The sequence below is a fragment of the Dendrobates tinctorius genome, unplaced genomic scaffold (assembly GCF_039654945.1).
Source record: "Dendrobates tinctorius isolate UK_male_01 unplaced genomic scaffold, ASM3965494v1 ptg000046l, whole genome shotgun sequence".
Lineage (NCBI taxonomy): Eukaryota > Metazoa > Chordata > Amphibia > Anura > Dendrobatidae > Dendrobates > Dendrobates tinctorius.
The window spans coordinates 35,223,401-35,240,231 of NW_027361714.1; the positions used below are offsets into that span (position 1 = coordinate 35,223,401).

The window sequence follows — 16,831 nt, forward strand, 5'->3', positions numbered from 1 at the left end:
ATCCGACCCCATACCTCCACTCCTGTGCTCAGGCAGGTCGCGCTGTCCAGGGTCTTCCAGCTGCAGGTGTCTCATCCTCCGGGCAATGTAGCAGAGTTGGAGGAGGTCTTAAAGGGGTATTGCTCAATCGATCCACCCTGTGGCCGGGGGATGGAGAGCTCTGGGGCTGATTCAGGGCATCTGAAAAGCGCTGCTCAAGTCCTCTCCATGCACTCCTGTGCTTTGTCCTGTTGCACTTGCCCTCGTATCCATGGAGTACCGACCGTAAGGGAACCATCGTCAGAGGAATCAGCCCCATTTGTCGCAGGAAAGTGTACGGGGAGGTAATACTCCGCGTGCTTGCCTGTTGGTTCAGGGGAGAGCGGGCGTAGAAAGGAACCGTCGCCCCCTTGACTCCGTTAATTAAAAAATAAAAATTTACAGAAAATCAAAAATGAAAAAAAAAAACAGTGGGGTCTGAAACCAGACCAAAGTGCCTCCTATAAACACTAAGCAAGAACTGGAGAAATCTCAGCCAGCGAGAGGGTGTATACTGCAGGGGAGGAGCTAACTTTTTTCTGGCTTACTTAGTGTCCTCCTAGTGGCCAGCAGCCAGTGTCCCCCAATGAGGCGTAGGAGAAAACAGTATAATGACCCCACCCTTACCCCATCTGTAATTCTGCAAATAAAGTCGGGGAAAAAAACTACATGGTACTGCAGAGAGAAAAAACACACACACCAATATAGTTGTGTACACTACAGTGACATTGACCACCCAAAAATACAAACCTGTGGCCCAATATTAAAATGAGTACATCATGGGAGGGAATGCAGACAAACATTGGGAGTCAGAATCCACTATACACCTCTGTCCCCTCCCAAAAATATTTACTGAAAGTGTGAAAGTGGAGTGAGGTGCCAGAATACACTATGCAGCTCTTGTACTACAAAAAAACAAATAAATGCAAAAGTGCCCACGAAACGCGTGTCGGAGTAAGGGAACACGGAACAGATCCTTCTATAATTCTGGGGAATTGTCCACACACAAGTATACAGGATTCCACCCTAAAAACATCTGAATTTATTTGGTTAAGTAGTATTAAAACCTCAGGAAATTAGACCGTGTCATCCAGTACTATCCTTAGTATAGATCATCAATATTAGATCAGTGAAAGTCTAAGTCTTAGCACCAGAGGATATCAGCTGATCAGTGCCTCCCTTTTAGTATTGGCGCAGATTCCCATTTACTAAAACTGGAGCATGCTATAGTGAGCGATTATATCTGGCCCAACAGTTTCCAAACAATGGCAGGGATAGGCCATTACTTTTCTAAAGTGATAGATTACGTTATTAAACCATTAGCTTGGCATAAAGCCTCAGCGAATTAGCGTACTGACCAAAGGTGCAGCTGATTCTGATTGGTCTGTGGGACTCCAGCGAGTGAATGGAGGTGACTTAGGAGCTGAACGCGATAGTGAGGCTGGATATGATGCATTCGGTAGCTAAACATTTCCAGCAGGGTATGAAGGATTCCCCAGGAATGAGACTTAAAAACAGTGGGTAAAAGTTGACCTGAAAGCAGAAAAAAAAAAAAAAAAATTGTGATGCAGTTACTCAGATTTATATCTTGCATGGATCACAAGAAAACAGAGGATTTGGAAAGTGTTAAAAGCATAATGAAAGCACAACTCATTTACATAATTAGGTCTCATTCACTTGCAGAATTTTACCAGCATTTCAGCACTTGGTAGCCAAAATGAAGAGCAATATATAAAACCTTGTAAGTCTTCTACTTTGGACCCATTCCCTATTGAACCTTACAAATATTTATGAAAAATACTGCAATGTGAAAATGACCCAACTTATTATCGACGCAAGACTACATACTTGTACAATATAATACACAATGAAAGCTTAAAAAGGGAACCTGTCAAGTCACCCATACTCTCCAAGCCAGCAGCAACTGTGCATGACAGAAATCCATGAGCCATCGTCTGCACTTCCGGTCTTATGCAGTGAGCCTCTGAAGCTATGATGCCTACACCTGGCTTCAGAAGCTCAGTGACTGTCAAATAGAGCCACACGCAAGCACGAGATATGCAGGGAGCTCACAATGACGTCGGCTCTTGTATAGGCAATATAACATGGAAAGAGGGACAACTAGTCTGTGGAAACTAACGCCCCATCAACTAGTCCAAGCCCTAATTAGTATAAGTAAACCAGAGGTTACAAATTTTTTTTTTTTTTTTCCTTCAAACATGGATTTACGCCATTAACCATATAAAAAGTGCTGGTTAGGCAGGGAATGGAGTTATACATTATATGTGAATATTGTGGAGTTGGAGGGTATACAGTGTTATGAATGGGTCACCGAGGAGGATAGCAGGCCAGGCTAAGCCACAGAAAACCAGAGAGGTTGGCAACTAAGCGGATGCAGACCCCTGATCCGGTCCACACAACTAGCAGTAGCCATGGAGATGCCTTAGCACAGCCGGAGAGCTAACTAAGCCTAAAGCAAGAAAGGGGAAATCTAAACTGCCCCGGAGCAGACCCTAAAGGAATAGATAGCCCCCAAAAATATATTGTCGGTGAGACAAGATGAAAACACAAAACGCAGGCAGAAAGATAGACTGAGCAAATGATGGGGCTCACACTGACTAGACAGGACAGGAAAGGAAACACTGTCTGCAATCACGCAAAAAACCCTGCCAAAAGTCCAACACGTCAGATGCACAAAAACACTGAAGTCGCATGACTTCGCCCCCCACAATATCAGCATTCTGGTATATTCTGAAAGCAAAGCAAAAAGACCAATATAAAAGGGGACAAAACAACTGGCACATGCAGTAACATATGGGCAGTGATTCAGCAGAGCCCCAGCCGGAGCTAGCTGACCTGCACAAAGCAGAGATAAACAAAACCAGATCAAATGCACACAGAATAGCAAATGAACCACTTAGCTGAAAATGCAGGGAAAGAGCAGGAGACATCAGACCTCAGGAGGCACAGGAAGAAAATCACCAGCAGGGATAGAGTCAGCTGTCTTAAATCCCAATCAGAAACCCCAGATCTCCAATCGTCATCCTCATTATCAGGTGGCAAGCCTCTGTCAATCAGATCAGCTCCACTACCTCCAGTAACCACCAGAGGGAGCCCAGAAAGAGAACTCTCAATCTGACCAGCTCCACTATCTTCAGTAATCAGAGGGAAGCCAGAGAGAATTCACAACAATACGGGACCCAACAGGTTCCCTTTAAAGAGACCATGTCACTTTGAAAAAAAAAAAAAAAGTCAGACATGTCAGCATCAGGAGGTAGAGCCTTAAGGAGATGCTAAACAGCTTGACATAGTTTTAAGGTAAAATAGTACAGCGTGTGATTTTTTCCCCACTTAAATCTGTGTATTCTTGGTTCAGAGGTCCACAGTGCTGCCCTAATCAGTGATTGGTACCGTAAATTGTAGATTAGGATTGCCCACTGAAACGGTCTACAAATATCTCAAGGGCTGTCACATTGCAGAAGGATCATCTTTATTCTCATTTCCACAAGGAAAGACTAGAAGCAATGGGATGAAACTGAATGGGAGGAGACAGATTAGATATTAGAAAAACCTTTTAGACAGTTAGAGTGATCAATGAGTGGAACAGGCTGCCACGAGAAGTGGTGAGTTCTCGTGCAATAGAAGTCTTCAAACAGAGACTGGACAGATATCTGTCTGGGAAGATTTAGCGAATCCTGCTTTGAGCAGGGGGTTGGACCAGATGGCCCAGGAGGTCCCTTCCAACTCTACGATTCTATGAACCGCTGAGCCAAGAGTAAACATAACTGCCAATGAATGAAAAACAAAATGACAATCTTTTCCCACAAAATTATATATACAGTTTATAAATCTCACTTCTGAATAAAACCTGACCCTGTAGAGCAACTTTTCTTCAGGTTATCACTACTCTTACTAATGTGAAAGGATATATACTCACTTGTGTGATGGTTTCACAATGTTTGCCATGAATTCACAGGGGCATTTTTTTTCCCACAAAAAAATATTTTGAGCCAGTGTCAAAAAATGGGTTCAAAAATAAGAGGAAGTGCAAGGGGGGGGGGGGGTGTTATACTTCTAACTCCTCTGAAAAACAAACTTCTGGCTTTTGCAAAATAATGCATAAAAACTACAGTATCATGTGAGAACTCCTACAAAAAAAAAAAAAGACCCGTTTTGCTTCTCCGGCACCAATCGGGTCAGGGTTTTGCTTTTGCATAAAACTGCGTGGGAGTGTGCAGGACTATAACGTGCTGGGTAAAACGGTCATAAGTCAGAAAATATGAGTATAGGTCATTTATTTTGAGCAGATTCCTTCAGGATGCAAATTTTAACAAATCATTCATAAAAAGTCTCCTACTGTGACCTTTTAAAAGACCTAGACCAGTTCCTGCCACTAAATATCAAACATCACGGAGGAGTATAAGCATTTATTGAAATACTCTAGTTGACGCAATCAATTGCTCTAAAATCAGTCTTGTCTATTAGTCTCAATTTTCTATATATTGTGCTTTCTTACTGATGAATCCTTTGATGCCAAGTGATTCTATTTCCATATATACCAATAAGCGACTGTAGGTTTCCACAAGCGCAGGGGCCAAAGCTGGACTGGATTTTGTATGAGCCAGTTTAATAACTCTAGTAGCAATGCTGTGTATTAAACTGAAAAAAAAAAAAAAAAAAAAATGGATGTTAGGTGAGAAACTGTGATCTTCATTAGTATCTGGTTCATGTGTATATAAAATGCACGCTACATACCCCCTGAAGCCACACTTGGTTGGCGACACACGTTGAGCTTTGTCATTTGCACTGACTATTACCTGGATCCAGGCCACCATGCTTTACTATTGATTAACACCATTGCCATCCTAGCACTATTTACGTAGATATTACATCCCCTTCTTTCATTTGAGGTTTTTCCAGCACTATCACTTTTTTCCTCTATCTGTACATGTTGTATTCTTACATGTATGCAGTGTACAGTCATGGCCAAAAGTATTGACACCCCTGCAATTCTGTCAGATAATACTCAGTTTCTTCCTGAAAATGATTGCAAACACAAATTCTTTGGTATTATTATCTTCATTTAATTTGTCTTAAATGAAAAAACACAAAAAGAATTGTCCTAAAGCCAAATTGGATATAATTCCACACCAAACATAACAAAGAGGGTGGACAAAAGTATTGGCACTGTTAGAAAAATCATGTGATGCTTCTCTAATTTGTGTAATTAACAGCACCTGTAACTTACCTGTGGCACCTAACAGGTGTTGGCAATAACTAAATCACACTTGCAGCCAGTTGACATGGATTAAAGTTGACTCAACCTCTGTCCTGTGTCCTTGTGTGTACCACATTGAGCACGGAGAAAAGAAAGAAGACCAAAGAACTGTCTGAGGACTTGAGAAACCAAATTGTGAGGAAGCATGAGCAATCTCAAGGCTACAAGTCCATCTCCAAACATCTGAATGTTCCTGTGTCTACCGTGCGCAGTGTCATCAAGAAGTTTAAAGCCCATGGCACTGTGGCTAACCTCCCTAGATGTGGCCGGAAAAGAAAAATTGACAAGAGATTTCAACGCAAGATTGTGAGGATGTTGGATAAAGAACCTCCACTAACATCCAAACAAGTTCAAGCTGCCCTGCAGTCCGAGGGTACAACGGTGTCAACCCGTACTATCCGTCGGCATCTGAATGAAAAGGGACTGTATGGTAGGAGACCCAGGAAGACTCCACTTCTTACATAAAGAGAGACATAAAAAAGCCAGGCTGGAGTTTGCCAAAACTTACCTGAAAAAGCCTAAAACATTTTGGAAGAATGTTCTCTGGTCAGATGAGAAAAGTAGAGCTTTTAGGGCAAAAGCATCAACATAGAGTTTACAGGAGAAAAAAGAGGCATTCAAAGAAAAGTACACGGTCAAACATGGCGGAGGTTCCCTGATGTTTTGGGGTTGCTTTGCTGCCTCTGGCACTGGACTGCTTGACCGTGTGCATGGCATTATGAAGTCAGAAGACTACCAACAAATTTTGCAGCATAATTTAGGGCCCAGTGTGAGAAAGCTGGGTCTACCTCAGAGGTCATGGGTCTTCCAGCAGGACAATAACCCAAAACACACTTCAAAAAGCACTAGAAAATGGTTTGAGAGAAAGCACTGGAGACTTCTAAGGTGGCCAGCAATGAGTCCAGACCTGAATCCCATAGAATACCTGTGGAGAGATCTAAAAATGGCAGTTTGGAGAAAGCACCCTTCAAATATCAGGGACCTGGAGTAGTTTGCCAAAGAAGAATGGTCTAAAATTCCAGCAGAGCATTGTAAGAAACTCATTGATGGTTAGCGGAAGCGGTTGGTCGCAGTTATTTTGGCTAAAGGTTGTGCAACCAAGTATTAGGCTGAGGGTGCCAATACTTTTGTCCGGCCCATTTTTGGAGTTTTGTGTGAAATGATCAATGTTTTGCTTTTTGCTTCATTCTCTTTTGTGTTTTTTCATTTAAGACAAATTAAATGAAGATAATAATACCAAAGAATTTGTGTTTGCAATCATTTTCAGGAAGAAACTGATTATCATCTGACAGAATTGCAGGGGTGTCAATACTTTTGGCCATGACTGTATATGTCTGTCTGTTTAAAGGATTGTCACTTAGCTTTCACTTCTGATACATGTGTTTATTCTCTATGACTGATGCATGTTATTGATGTGCTGGGGCAGTAGGTTATCGGCTATGTGGTGGTGTGAATACTGGGATCACTACCTTATTGTGGTTATATCAGGGCATGGTGAGGTTTACAGCTTGTATAGATACATCCATATTATTGTCCTGTAACTGATCCGTTCTCTTTAAAACCTGGCTCCAATTTATGAGGTATTGAAATCATAATACTATTGCCAACGCTGCTTGACAGGGCTTGTCACCCTATTTTGGGTAATGGTGTGTACAGTCATTTTTTACTTGGTTTTTAATTATTTATTTGTAGCTTGCATTAATAAAGAATTGATTTAAATCTCTCTTACGGTGATCCTGTTTTGTATAGCATGCTCTATTGTTTTGCTATAGGTGATCCCGAATTCACTGTGGTGCCCTCTGATCCTTTTCACATTGTAGGGCTTGTTGAGATGTAGCGATTTTGCTGCATTTTTTGGGTGTGCATTTGTGTGTAAAATAAAAAAAAATAAATAACTGCAGCGTTTTACAGCAACAGCAAAATAAATGAGATTTCTAAAACCTCTCTCCTACATGGTGTTATTTTCCTTGTGTTTAAGGTACTCTGCGGGTTTTCAATGCCGCTGAATGTCAATTCTCTTAGTGTTTTACCCAAATGAATGCAAAAAAGACTCATCAGAAATAGACTTAATGTATGCAGCGTTTTCCTGCCAGCAAGAAAGTACTGTGTGAACATACTATAATAGTCATTAGTTAACAGGAATACAGCAGCATTCACAATGTACTTCTGCCTGAACAGATGACAAAACACCACACCATTAATGTGGCGCAGGAGACGCAAAGCGAGCAATTTACAGATAGTTGCAGATAACTGTAGACTGTGAAATAAAGAAAACGACACTCTTGAAGTGAATTCCAGTAAGATTCCTACCTCATTTTTGCATGAACAGTAAGCGAATCTAACAGGTTCATTGGGAGTGGTGTAGTTGATCCAGATGCTGTGCAGTTTGTCCCCGGGAGCGGTATCTTCACGTTTCCATTTCCGTAAATGGTTTCCACAAGCACTCCCATGGGTAACGTGAAGCACTCAGAGTTGGTGGAATAGGCGTTGCACAGTAAGGCTATTTTATAGTCGGTCATTTGTAAGCTCTTATTCCGTAAACTTTGTTGCAAGAACCTAACATAGCATTAAAAGAAAACAAAGCCGTTACACAAGCACTAACACATGGGTCTAAGGAAACATAATAAAGCAGGCAAATACTAAGTATGCACTTCAAAGCAACTTCTACAATGTGAAATATTAATGAATTTAGCAAGTCAGACTAAATATTCTACAAATATGACCAAGTACGTGGGTTGTGTGTTTGTTTTTTTAAAACACACACACAAACTATTTTGGGGCCCAACTGGTGAGGGGGGAATGACACTGTCACTTCTAACCTTTACACTTCCGGCAAGGAGAATCGTGGTCAAGAGTGTGCAATACCTACAACTCTATGGAAAGTATTAAGAGCAAGCGACTTTCAGTGTCTCCTATAAACTAGTATGGAGCAACAAAACTCATGATTGACCCTTCAATTAAATCTTCCCAAGTATGAGTAGGGAAAGGGGTGTGCGGTTTTAGGCAGGGCTGTGGAGTCGGAGTCGGAGTCAGTGTCGGTAGAAATGTACCGACTCCAGCTTTAAAAAAAATGTATTAATATTTCATAATTGAACTTTCATATGAATTTTATAAATGTTACTCAAATATATATGTTCTATCAAACTATGAACAGTGATAAGCAGTTCTGCTGGAGATAGAGACATTTCTTACTTCTTGTGTGTCACTGTTCTCCACTGCCCTTATCTAATCTTATACTTGGTTAACCTCATGCTGCCCCAACCCCCCTACTTACAATGTATTAAACTGAAAGTGAAAAATGTGTTGCAAATTCTTAGTAGTAAAGCTCCTCCTCTAGACTAGCTCATACTAGGTGTGCGTCTTCCAAGCATCTCACAGCTGCCTGCTACTCAGAAGAGGAAGACTGTAAGAAGTATTATCCTTTCAACAAACTTTGCATCAGTTAACTGTGAGTACATGAGGAATAATAACAGTATTACTGACCACTATATCAGTTGTACGACCTGGCAATAATTTTGTACAATTGTTTTTAGGAAAAAAAATTGTCATTTGGATTGTGAATGCAGAATTAAAAACCTGAGAATGTCAAAGAAGCATCACATTAAATCAGCTGTATTTGAACATTTCACCATCACTCAAGATAGAAAACATTATGTCTGTCAGTGTATGACAAATGATCCAGACGAAAACAAATGCTGTGAAGCCAAGATGAGTGCATATTCAGGCAAAGATAAAAATGCTCCTACCAGAGCTTCTAATCTAAAGAGACATTTACAGCGCTTTCATCCAGAAGTACTGAAAGCAGTGGATGAGAAAGACTGCATCCACACCAATGAACCAGTGCCCAGCTCTTCCAGCCAAACAAAGGAGCAGAGAACTTTGCAGCCATCAGTTGCAAGATATTTTGTCAGTGACAAAGTTACTGTGACAATGACAGTAGATACATTTAAAAAACAGATCATAGAGCTTGTTGTAAAGGATAGTGTGCCTATTTCATTATTTTCACGACCAGCTTTTATGTGTCTGAATGGGGAAATGGCCCGCAAGCTTGGTGTTTCTCTGGAGAGAGTATTAGAAAATTAGTAATCGAAGAAGCTTTTAAACAAAAGGAAGAACTTAAAAAAACTCTCAAGGGACGCTTTCTGTTTCTTAAAATGGATGCCTGCACACGTCACAGAGTGAACTATTTTGCCATCAATGTCCGATTTGTTTGTGACAAAAATGAAATAGTTACCAAGACATTGGCAGTAAAAGACACCAAAGCTCATCACACCAGTGAGTTTCTCCAGGCCTTGGTGGAAAAGGTTCTGCAAGACTATGAACTTAAAAAAGAGCAAGTTCTTTCTGTCGTAACTGACAATGCTTCAAATATGATAAGTACTATTAAGCTAATGAATAAGAGTAATGACGGTGACCAGCAGCTAGAAGAACATTCTGGGTCCACAGACACAGAAATGTTTGAAATAGAGGAACACAGTATTGTAACTGAGGAGCAAACTGAAGTTGCTTCAGATGAACAGCAACATGATAGTTTAGATGATCTTGTTGAAACTGTGTCAATATGTTCTTTCATTCATCACATGCTGCTGCACTGATTGGCAAGGTGAGAAAATTGGCTACTGTTGCCAGAACCCCTAAAGTTGACTCAATTTTGAAGAGACGTGCTGGAAAAGGGGCAATTATTGATCAAGCCACACGATGGGGCAGTACTTACTTAATGATTCAGCGCTTAGTTGAACTGAAAACCTTTCTTGTAGACATGGCTAACCCTCAACTGACGCTAAATGAAAGTCAGTGGAATCAGGTGACTGAGCTGGAAAAATTGCTAGAGCACCCATTTACAGTGACTAAAAAATTACATGCAGAGGACTTAACTCCAGGTATTTTCTTAAAGGAGTGGAAGAACCTGATGTTTCGCCTGTCCCAAAGAGGAGGGTTAATTGCAAGTGGCATTGCTACATCAATGAAAGGGAGAGAGGAGCTACTATTACAAAATAACATTCTTTTGGCAGCTGTTTATGTAGACCCAATGCATCGGATTCTTCTAGATGATCAACAGCTAAGTAAAGGAAAAGAAGCTCTGTTTGAAATAGCAGTAAGGATGAAAGGGTTGCAGAACAGTCAGGAGGAACAAGAAGAATTTGGTCGTCCTGCCACATCTTCACCCTCATCATCAACTGATGAAGAATTTAATTTCGAAAAATATTTGGATCACAAGGACCGTGCAAAGCGTTCCCGCATAGAAGAGTCATCCCCATCAAGGAACACAGCCAGTACATTTCAGCAGAATTTTTCATGTGTACTAAAAGAAATTGAGAAATTTGACCGTTCATCAAAAATAACAGTGCAACAAGCGATTCCTCTGTATCCTGACATTGTCAGAGATGTTGCCCGAGTGGTTACTGCTTTGCCACCAACACAAGTTAGTGTAGAGAGGTTGTTCTCTGCTCTCAAAATAATTAGATCAGATTTGAGGGCATCCATGAAGGAGGATCTGACAGAGGCAATACTTTTTCTGAGGACAAAATTTATAGATTTCTTCTTATTAACTGCATAAAAGTGTTTATTGCATATTTACTTACAGTTCAGAAAAGTTTATAAAAGTTATTTGCTATATTCTAATTGTATTCTAATAAATGTAGTTTTTGCTCTAAGTGGTCTGATTACTTATATGATGGTGAGAAACTGAATAAGCACGATGTTTAGTATTTTACAACAGTAAATTTGTTGTTATGAATTGGCCATTTATGAAGGAGTCGAAGTCGGAGACGGAGCCTGATAAAATCCAGGAGTCGGAGTCGCAACTGTGGCTTACCGACTCCACAGCCCTTTAGGAACAGTGGGGGAACCAGGGTCACCATAAATTTCCAAGCCTCTCCATACAGTGGGCATTATACAAAAGTGAAGAACTGAAAAGAGCTGTAGCCGCAGTATAGGAAATCGCAAGAAATCAATCTAACACAGCTAAGGAGAAAACCAAAAGCTGCAAAGGCAGTTCTGTAAAGTTGTGTATTGCACAACTTCTAATTTTTAAGAAAAATGTCATTACTGCAGATGTGGAGAACCAAGAGAACATTCAGTTATAAGAATATACATTAGCAGGGTTATTTTACATACTCATGATGTAACTTTAATGAGTGAGGAATGGGGATCTGTAGCTTGGAGTTGTCATTTTGTGCTTTCCTGTTAAGGTGGATCCAAATACAAGTCATTGCAAAGGAATGTGTGGACTGAGGCTTGGTGATATCTGGCACAGGGATGCACTAAAACAAAAGAAAAAGATTGATTGGAAAAAGAACAAAACAGTTAAAACTGTATGAATCATTAAACTGGGCATGACACTATAATGACAGCTATGGCTCTTTGATAATGCAGAACTCAAAATAACAGAAAAATTACTGATGACCACGGTCACATTATACGAGTTCTGCTGCTACAAGAAGCAGCCCACAACTCCTTATTGGACCTTGGGGTGTCTGAGGAGGACAGAATGTGCAATACTGCACGTTCATTCATAATGAAACCTAAAAATTAGAATTTTGTTTGAATATTTAATTTATTAAAAAGCTTTGATGAAACCAACAAAAGGCATATTGAAAGTAACACTTAACAGTCTATTCGACCCTAGAAATCAAAAAGGCAAGATACAAACACCAAAACCTACCTGTTGCTTAAGTACTCACCTCCTTTTCTGGATACAAGAGGTCAAAGAGCTTCATGACGGGTAAAAAGTCAGCTAGAGCATTCTTCTGAATGCTTCCGGAGATAAACTGAAGAAGCACCCACATGAGGTGATCCCTTCCTTTAATGAGACCTCGCCCTGCAAGCTGTAACAAAAGTGTTACTATTCAGTTTCTGAATATATGTGATTAACAATGCCTCAAAAGATGCCTGTCTGGTGAAAACAAGATAACGCTTATCCACAGGATAGGTGACCACTTGCTGACCGGTGGGAGTCTGCCAACGGATTTTTTTTATATCCCTATAACAAAATATAAGTGGTCCAACTGCTGCTCCATTTATTCTGTTGATCAGTGCTGATCCAAATGGTCGGACTCAGACTGATCAACAAGTTATTTCCTATACTGTGAATAAGTAATGAATGGTTTTGACCAGACAATGCCTCCAACTCTGCAATGTCTGCCAATACATGGTTTTATAGCATCCAGTAAAAAGGATCTGTCATCAGTGGCCAGTTTTTGTTCTTATTTTATTCCTACTGCTCCCTTGAGACATTTGCTTGCTTACTTATTTTTATTAATCTGACAGAGCTCCAGAGATATAAGCAGTTTTATGGTATTTACAGGGATGTGTGGCTCACAGGATTCTCTGGGGGTGCATTTTTAGGCTGTGAGCGATGCCCCCTAGGTAAGGATCTTGGCTTCTTTAAAGTGAAGGTACCGTGTTTTTTCATAATTTAATGTAAAAAAGAAAATAGTATAAAAAGATATTGTCCCCTAAGCTTGACTCAGTGGTGTGTATGTTTTTTTTTTTTTTATTTCACTGTATTAATGCAGCCACTGGGGGCTGCCTCTTACCTCTCTGGCTGCTGAACGACACTTTCCATGCTCATTTACGGCAGTCCCTGGGCATAAGAGACAATAGTCGGTTCCCGACCTTATCTCTTTCATTGCAGCTGCATCAGGAGTGAACTGGCCACGCCTCTGTGGGCAGCTCAATTCACAGCTGTAGGTGTGGCCAGGCGCCATCTTATTAGAGCCCAGTGCTTTCCTTTTAGCTCCATTTACACTCTACTGCAAGCCCTGGATGCTGTACTGTTCCAGCATAACGGCTTGGATGTTCACTCTGCACATACCAGCTTGTAGGAGAGGAACCAGGATGAGCTCCTGGACACCAAGCTGCTCTTTCCAAAACACCCGACCAGCTGCAGCTCCTGCTCTTGCAAAACATAGGAGGAGCTGCTCCCTGCTGTTTCAAAACACTTGGCAATCTGCTGGACATCTAATCCTCTCCTGTGTGATACTGACTGCTGAGCCGTGTATCTAATCCTCTCCTGTGTGATACTGTGTGCTGAGCCATGTATCTAATCCTATCCTGTGTGATACTCTGTGCTGAGCCGTGTATCTAATCCCATCGTGTGATACTGTGTGCTGAGCCGTGTATCTAATCCTATCCTGTGTGATACTGTCTGCTGAGCTGTGTATCTAATCCTCTCCTGCGTGATACTGACTGCTGAGCCGTGTATCTAATCCTATCCTGCATGATACTGACTGCTGAGCCGTGTATCTAATCCTATCCTGTGATACTGACTGCTGAGCCGTGTATCTAATCCTATCCCGTGATACTGCTCTCCTGAAATACTCTGTGCTGCTGTCACCCTGCTCCTCCACCATATATCTCCCTCTGTGCCCCCCATAGACCAGTACCCTGCTCTCCTGAAATACTCTGTGCTGCGGTCACCCTGCTCCCAGAATCCCTGCTGCCTGGCATCCTCAGTGACCGAAGACCCCATTCCTCACCTCAGATCCTGTCCTGGCGATGTGTGAAAGCGAGGCGACAGGGGCCTGATATATGGTGGAAGGAGCAGGGTGACAGCAGCACAGAGTATTTCAGGAGAGCAGTGTGCTGGTCTATGGGGGGGCCATGTTCGGTGCCAGGGATTGTACATAGAGCGCTGTGTTTTATACACATGGATGGACCGTCTTCTTGTCTGCTCCACAGAAATCCAGAAAACATTTCTGCTGATTGATGACCTGTTCTGATCCAGACTTTGCATGCAAAGACAGTCAGTAACTTTGCAGGCCCCATCAAAATGGCTGCTCACTGTGTTCCTAAATGTCATCCTCTTTTCCCTTAGCAAACACCCAGAACGGGAGGAGAGGAGTGACACCACACCCATGTCAGCAGATTCCGCCCATAATTACTGCAGGACAGTAATGTGAGCTAGTTGTACACTAGGTTTTTGTGCCAAATTTCAGTAGCTGCTCCCCCTAGTGTTAACAAGTGGAAATGCCAAACTTCTTAAAATTATTTTTCATATTTTACAAAATTAAAAACAAATGATATTTTTTACGAAAATGTAAACATTAATTCTTCACATTTTTTCAATTGCTGAAAAAAAAATTTTTTGGATGGCACCTTCCCTTTAAAGAACCTTATTCAAGTGAGCCATAAAACAGTTTATAAGAATAAGTGCTACACTGGTGTCTGAAGCCCTAGATACAACACACAGGGTGTCCTAACAGGTGCACAGTTAGACAGTTTGAGGTTCCAATGGCTGTCATCATAGATATGCAAGAGTCTCCAACCATGTGATTGGAAAACGTGGAAGCTCAATCAAAGAGGTCCCCGTTAATCATGCCGGTGTCAGTTTTGACTTTAGGAATTAAAAAAGTAAAAACTGCTTGGATCAGAGGTTCTTGTGGTCATTACAAGAAGTGTTAAGTGGGCTTTACATATAGCGATATCGCTAGCAATATCGCTAAAGCGTCACCGATTTTGTGACGCAGCAGCGATATTGCTAGTGATATCGCTACATGTGATACTTACCTCCGACCGGCTCCCCCGCTGGCTATCGCTGATCGTGCGAGATCGGCCTGGTCCATTTCTCGTCGTGGCTTCCTGCTGGCGCCGACAAGCAAGCCATGGACGCAGGCAGAAGACGGACACCCTCTCCACGTCTGAAAGGCAAGTGCGACTGCCGACCGCTGCTGCATCGCTGTGAGATCTGCCTGTGTGGCAGCTCACTAGCGACAATTTAGCAATGCACCAGCGATCCTGACCGGGTCATATCGTGGTTGGATCGCTGGTGCATCGCTAAATGTAATGGGGCCTTTAGATTGTTAAGCAGTCGATTAACCTGAGCCATTGAGGTTATTTATTGACTACAGCGAGGGTGACGTGGCGTTGGCTGTGATGACAACACGCATGGAGAGTAGTAGTGGAAACTCAGTGATGGACCTGGGGAGGGTAAATAGATGGAGTTTTTTTTCTTTTAAATAAAGTGTACTGGGGCACATGGGTTTTCCAGAATCATAAAACCCCTTTACATCATTAAAAAAGAAGTTTCCCTACTTTAGCATAAGGAAGCTACATATCTCGCTTCCATAGACTCCAACTTCCTGTATAACAATGGCAGATTCATCTGACCATATGGCAAGTTTCCTCAGGAGCAAGACCAGGGATAATCATATCAGATAGATGCCTGTGATAAAAACGTCCTACACTTATCACAGCAGAGGATCCCACAATTATACTGGACATACGAGCCAACAGTGAACCTTCAAAGGCATTAATCTGTAACATGTAAAAAATACAATTGTAGGGTACCAGTCAATACCTTTTGGTGGAGAGACAAGACCATATGTGGAAAACTTGCAAACTGAAAGAGCACAAAGAAAATCAGCTGGCTGGAAAGATGCTGCCACAACAACTGACTTGTTCCTCCATCGTCAAACTTATCCTCCGTCTCAGATCGCTCCATGGCATAGACCACCAGATCAACCAGCTGGTCCTCCAGCACAGGACACCTCTGCTTGTGCTGAAAATAGAAAGCAGTATTCCAAAAGTCCTAGGCTCCAAAATCTATTAGCACAAACTATAAAGGGTGGCCAAACCAGGCCAAAAAAAAAAAAAGCATGGAATGGAAGACAGTAAGAATGCGAACGAAAGCTGAACCCATGAGACAGGAGAACATTATTTATTGCATAGTCTGAAACTAGAAAGGGTGCCGCATTCAAAATTAACCATCTAGGCGAATTAGACAATGTTAGCCATTCACATATAGAGTTGACATAACATTGCTCATGATGGATACAATACAAAATATTCCTAATTGCCATCTAGAGTGCTCCCGTCAATGGCGCTCAGCTTCCATTTGGTTTAATACATAAATATGAAAAGAAGCAGAAGACTAACCAAAGAATTGCAATGTCCCTTTCTGCAGGCAAAATCAAACGTATATATTTTTCCAGTAAAATATATACACAGGGTCAACAGAAGTACATAGAAGATTGAAAGCCTGTTATTTATACATATGTCAAGACCATGAATTGTCCATTTTATGAGGCTATTTATCATCTATTAAGATATAGATATCGGACAGTGAATTTTTTGCCAAAAAAAAAAAAAGGATAAAGAAAGTGGCTACCAAGTTAAAGTATGTACGAATCAAATCACCCTTACTTGCCCTTTGCCAGCAGAGAAACAAATTAGAGAGATGCAAGACTAACAACGATCTGGCAAGACATGCCGTGACAGAGTAACATGTAGTCTCACGAGCCAGAAGGAATCAACCATAGGACAGGCTCACCTTGTGAATAGGGAAACCATATATAAGGCAGCCAAGTCTGTGGCTCGGAAGCCTATGGCAGCTCCTTATCTTATTACCTCTTCCGACAATAAGGCTGGGGTTACATGGTAACATTGATCAAGCGACAAAGATCACAATGTTGCTTCTAATGATGGACAACGGGTCAATGTGTAGCAGCGCAGTGCAACAGTCGTCAAAACTTCTAGTTTGCTTCATATCACATGTTGTATGCGCTTTGTAAAAAATTTGGTTTTCTTAATAAT

General features: G+C 41.5%; 1 protein-coding gene across 1 annotated transcript in view; it reads right to left on the bottom strand.

Moving 5' to 3' along the window:
* MED23 (mediator complex subunit 23) overlaps positions 1-16,831 on the bottom strand; it is a 189,012-nt gene that overhangs the window by 79,961 nt on the left and 92,220 nt on the right. The window contains exons 11-16 of the mRNA XM_073575818.1: positions 15,597-15,797; positions 11,980-12,123; positions 11,414-11,559; positions 7,607-7,852; positions 4,535-4,677; positions 1,377-1,551 (exon numbers count right to left, since the gene is read on the bottom strand). Of these exons, the coding sequence (XP_073431919.1) occupies positions 1,377-1,551; positions 4,535-4,677; positions 7,607-7,852; positions 11,414-11,559; positions 11,980-12,123; positions 15,597-15,797 (1,055 nt within the window). The remainder of the gene's footprint in view (positions 1-1,376; positions 1,552-4,534; positions 4,678-7,606; positions 7,853-11,413; positions 11,560-11,979; positions 12,124-15,596; positions 15,798-16,831) is intronic.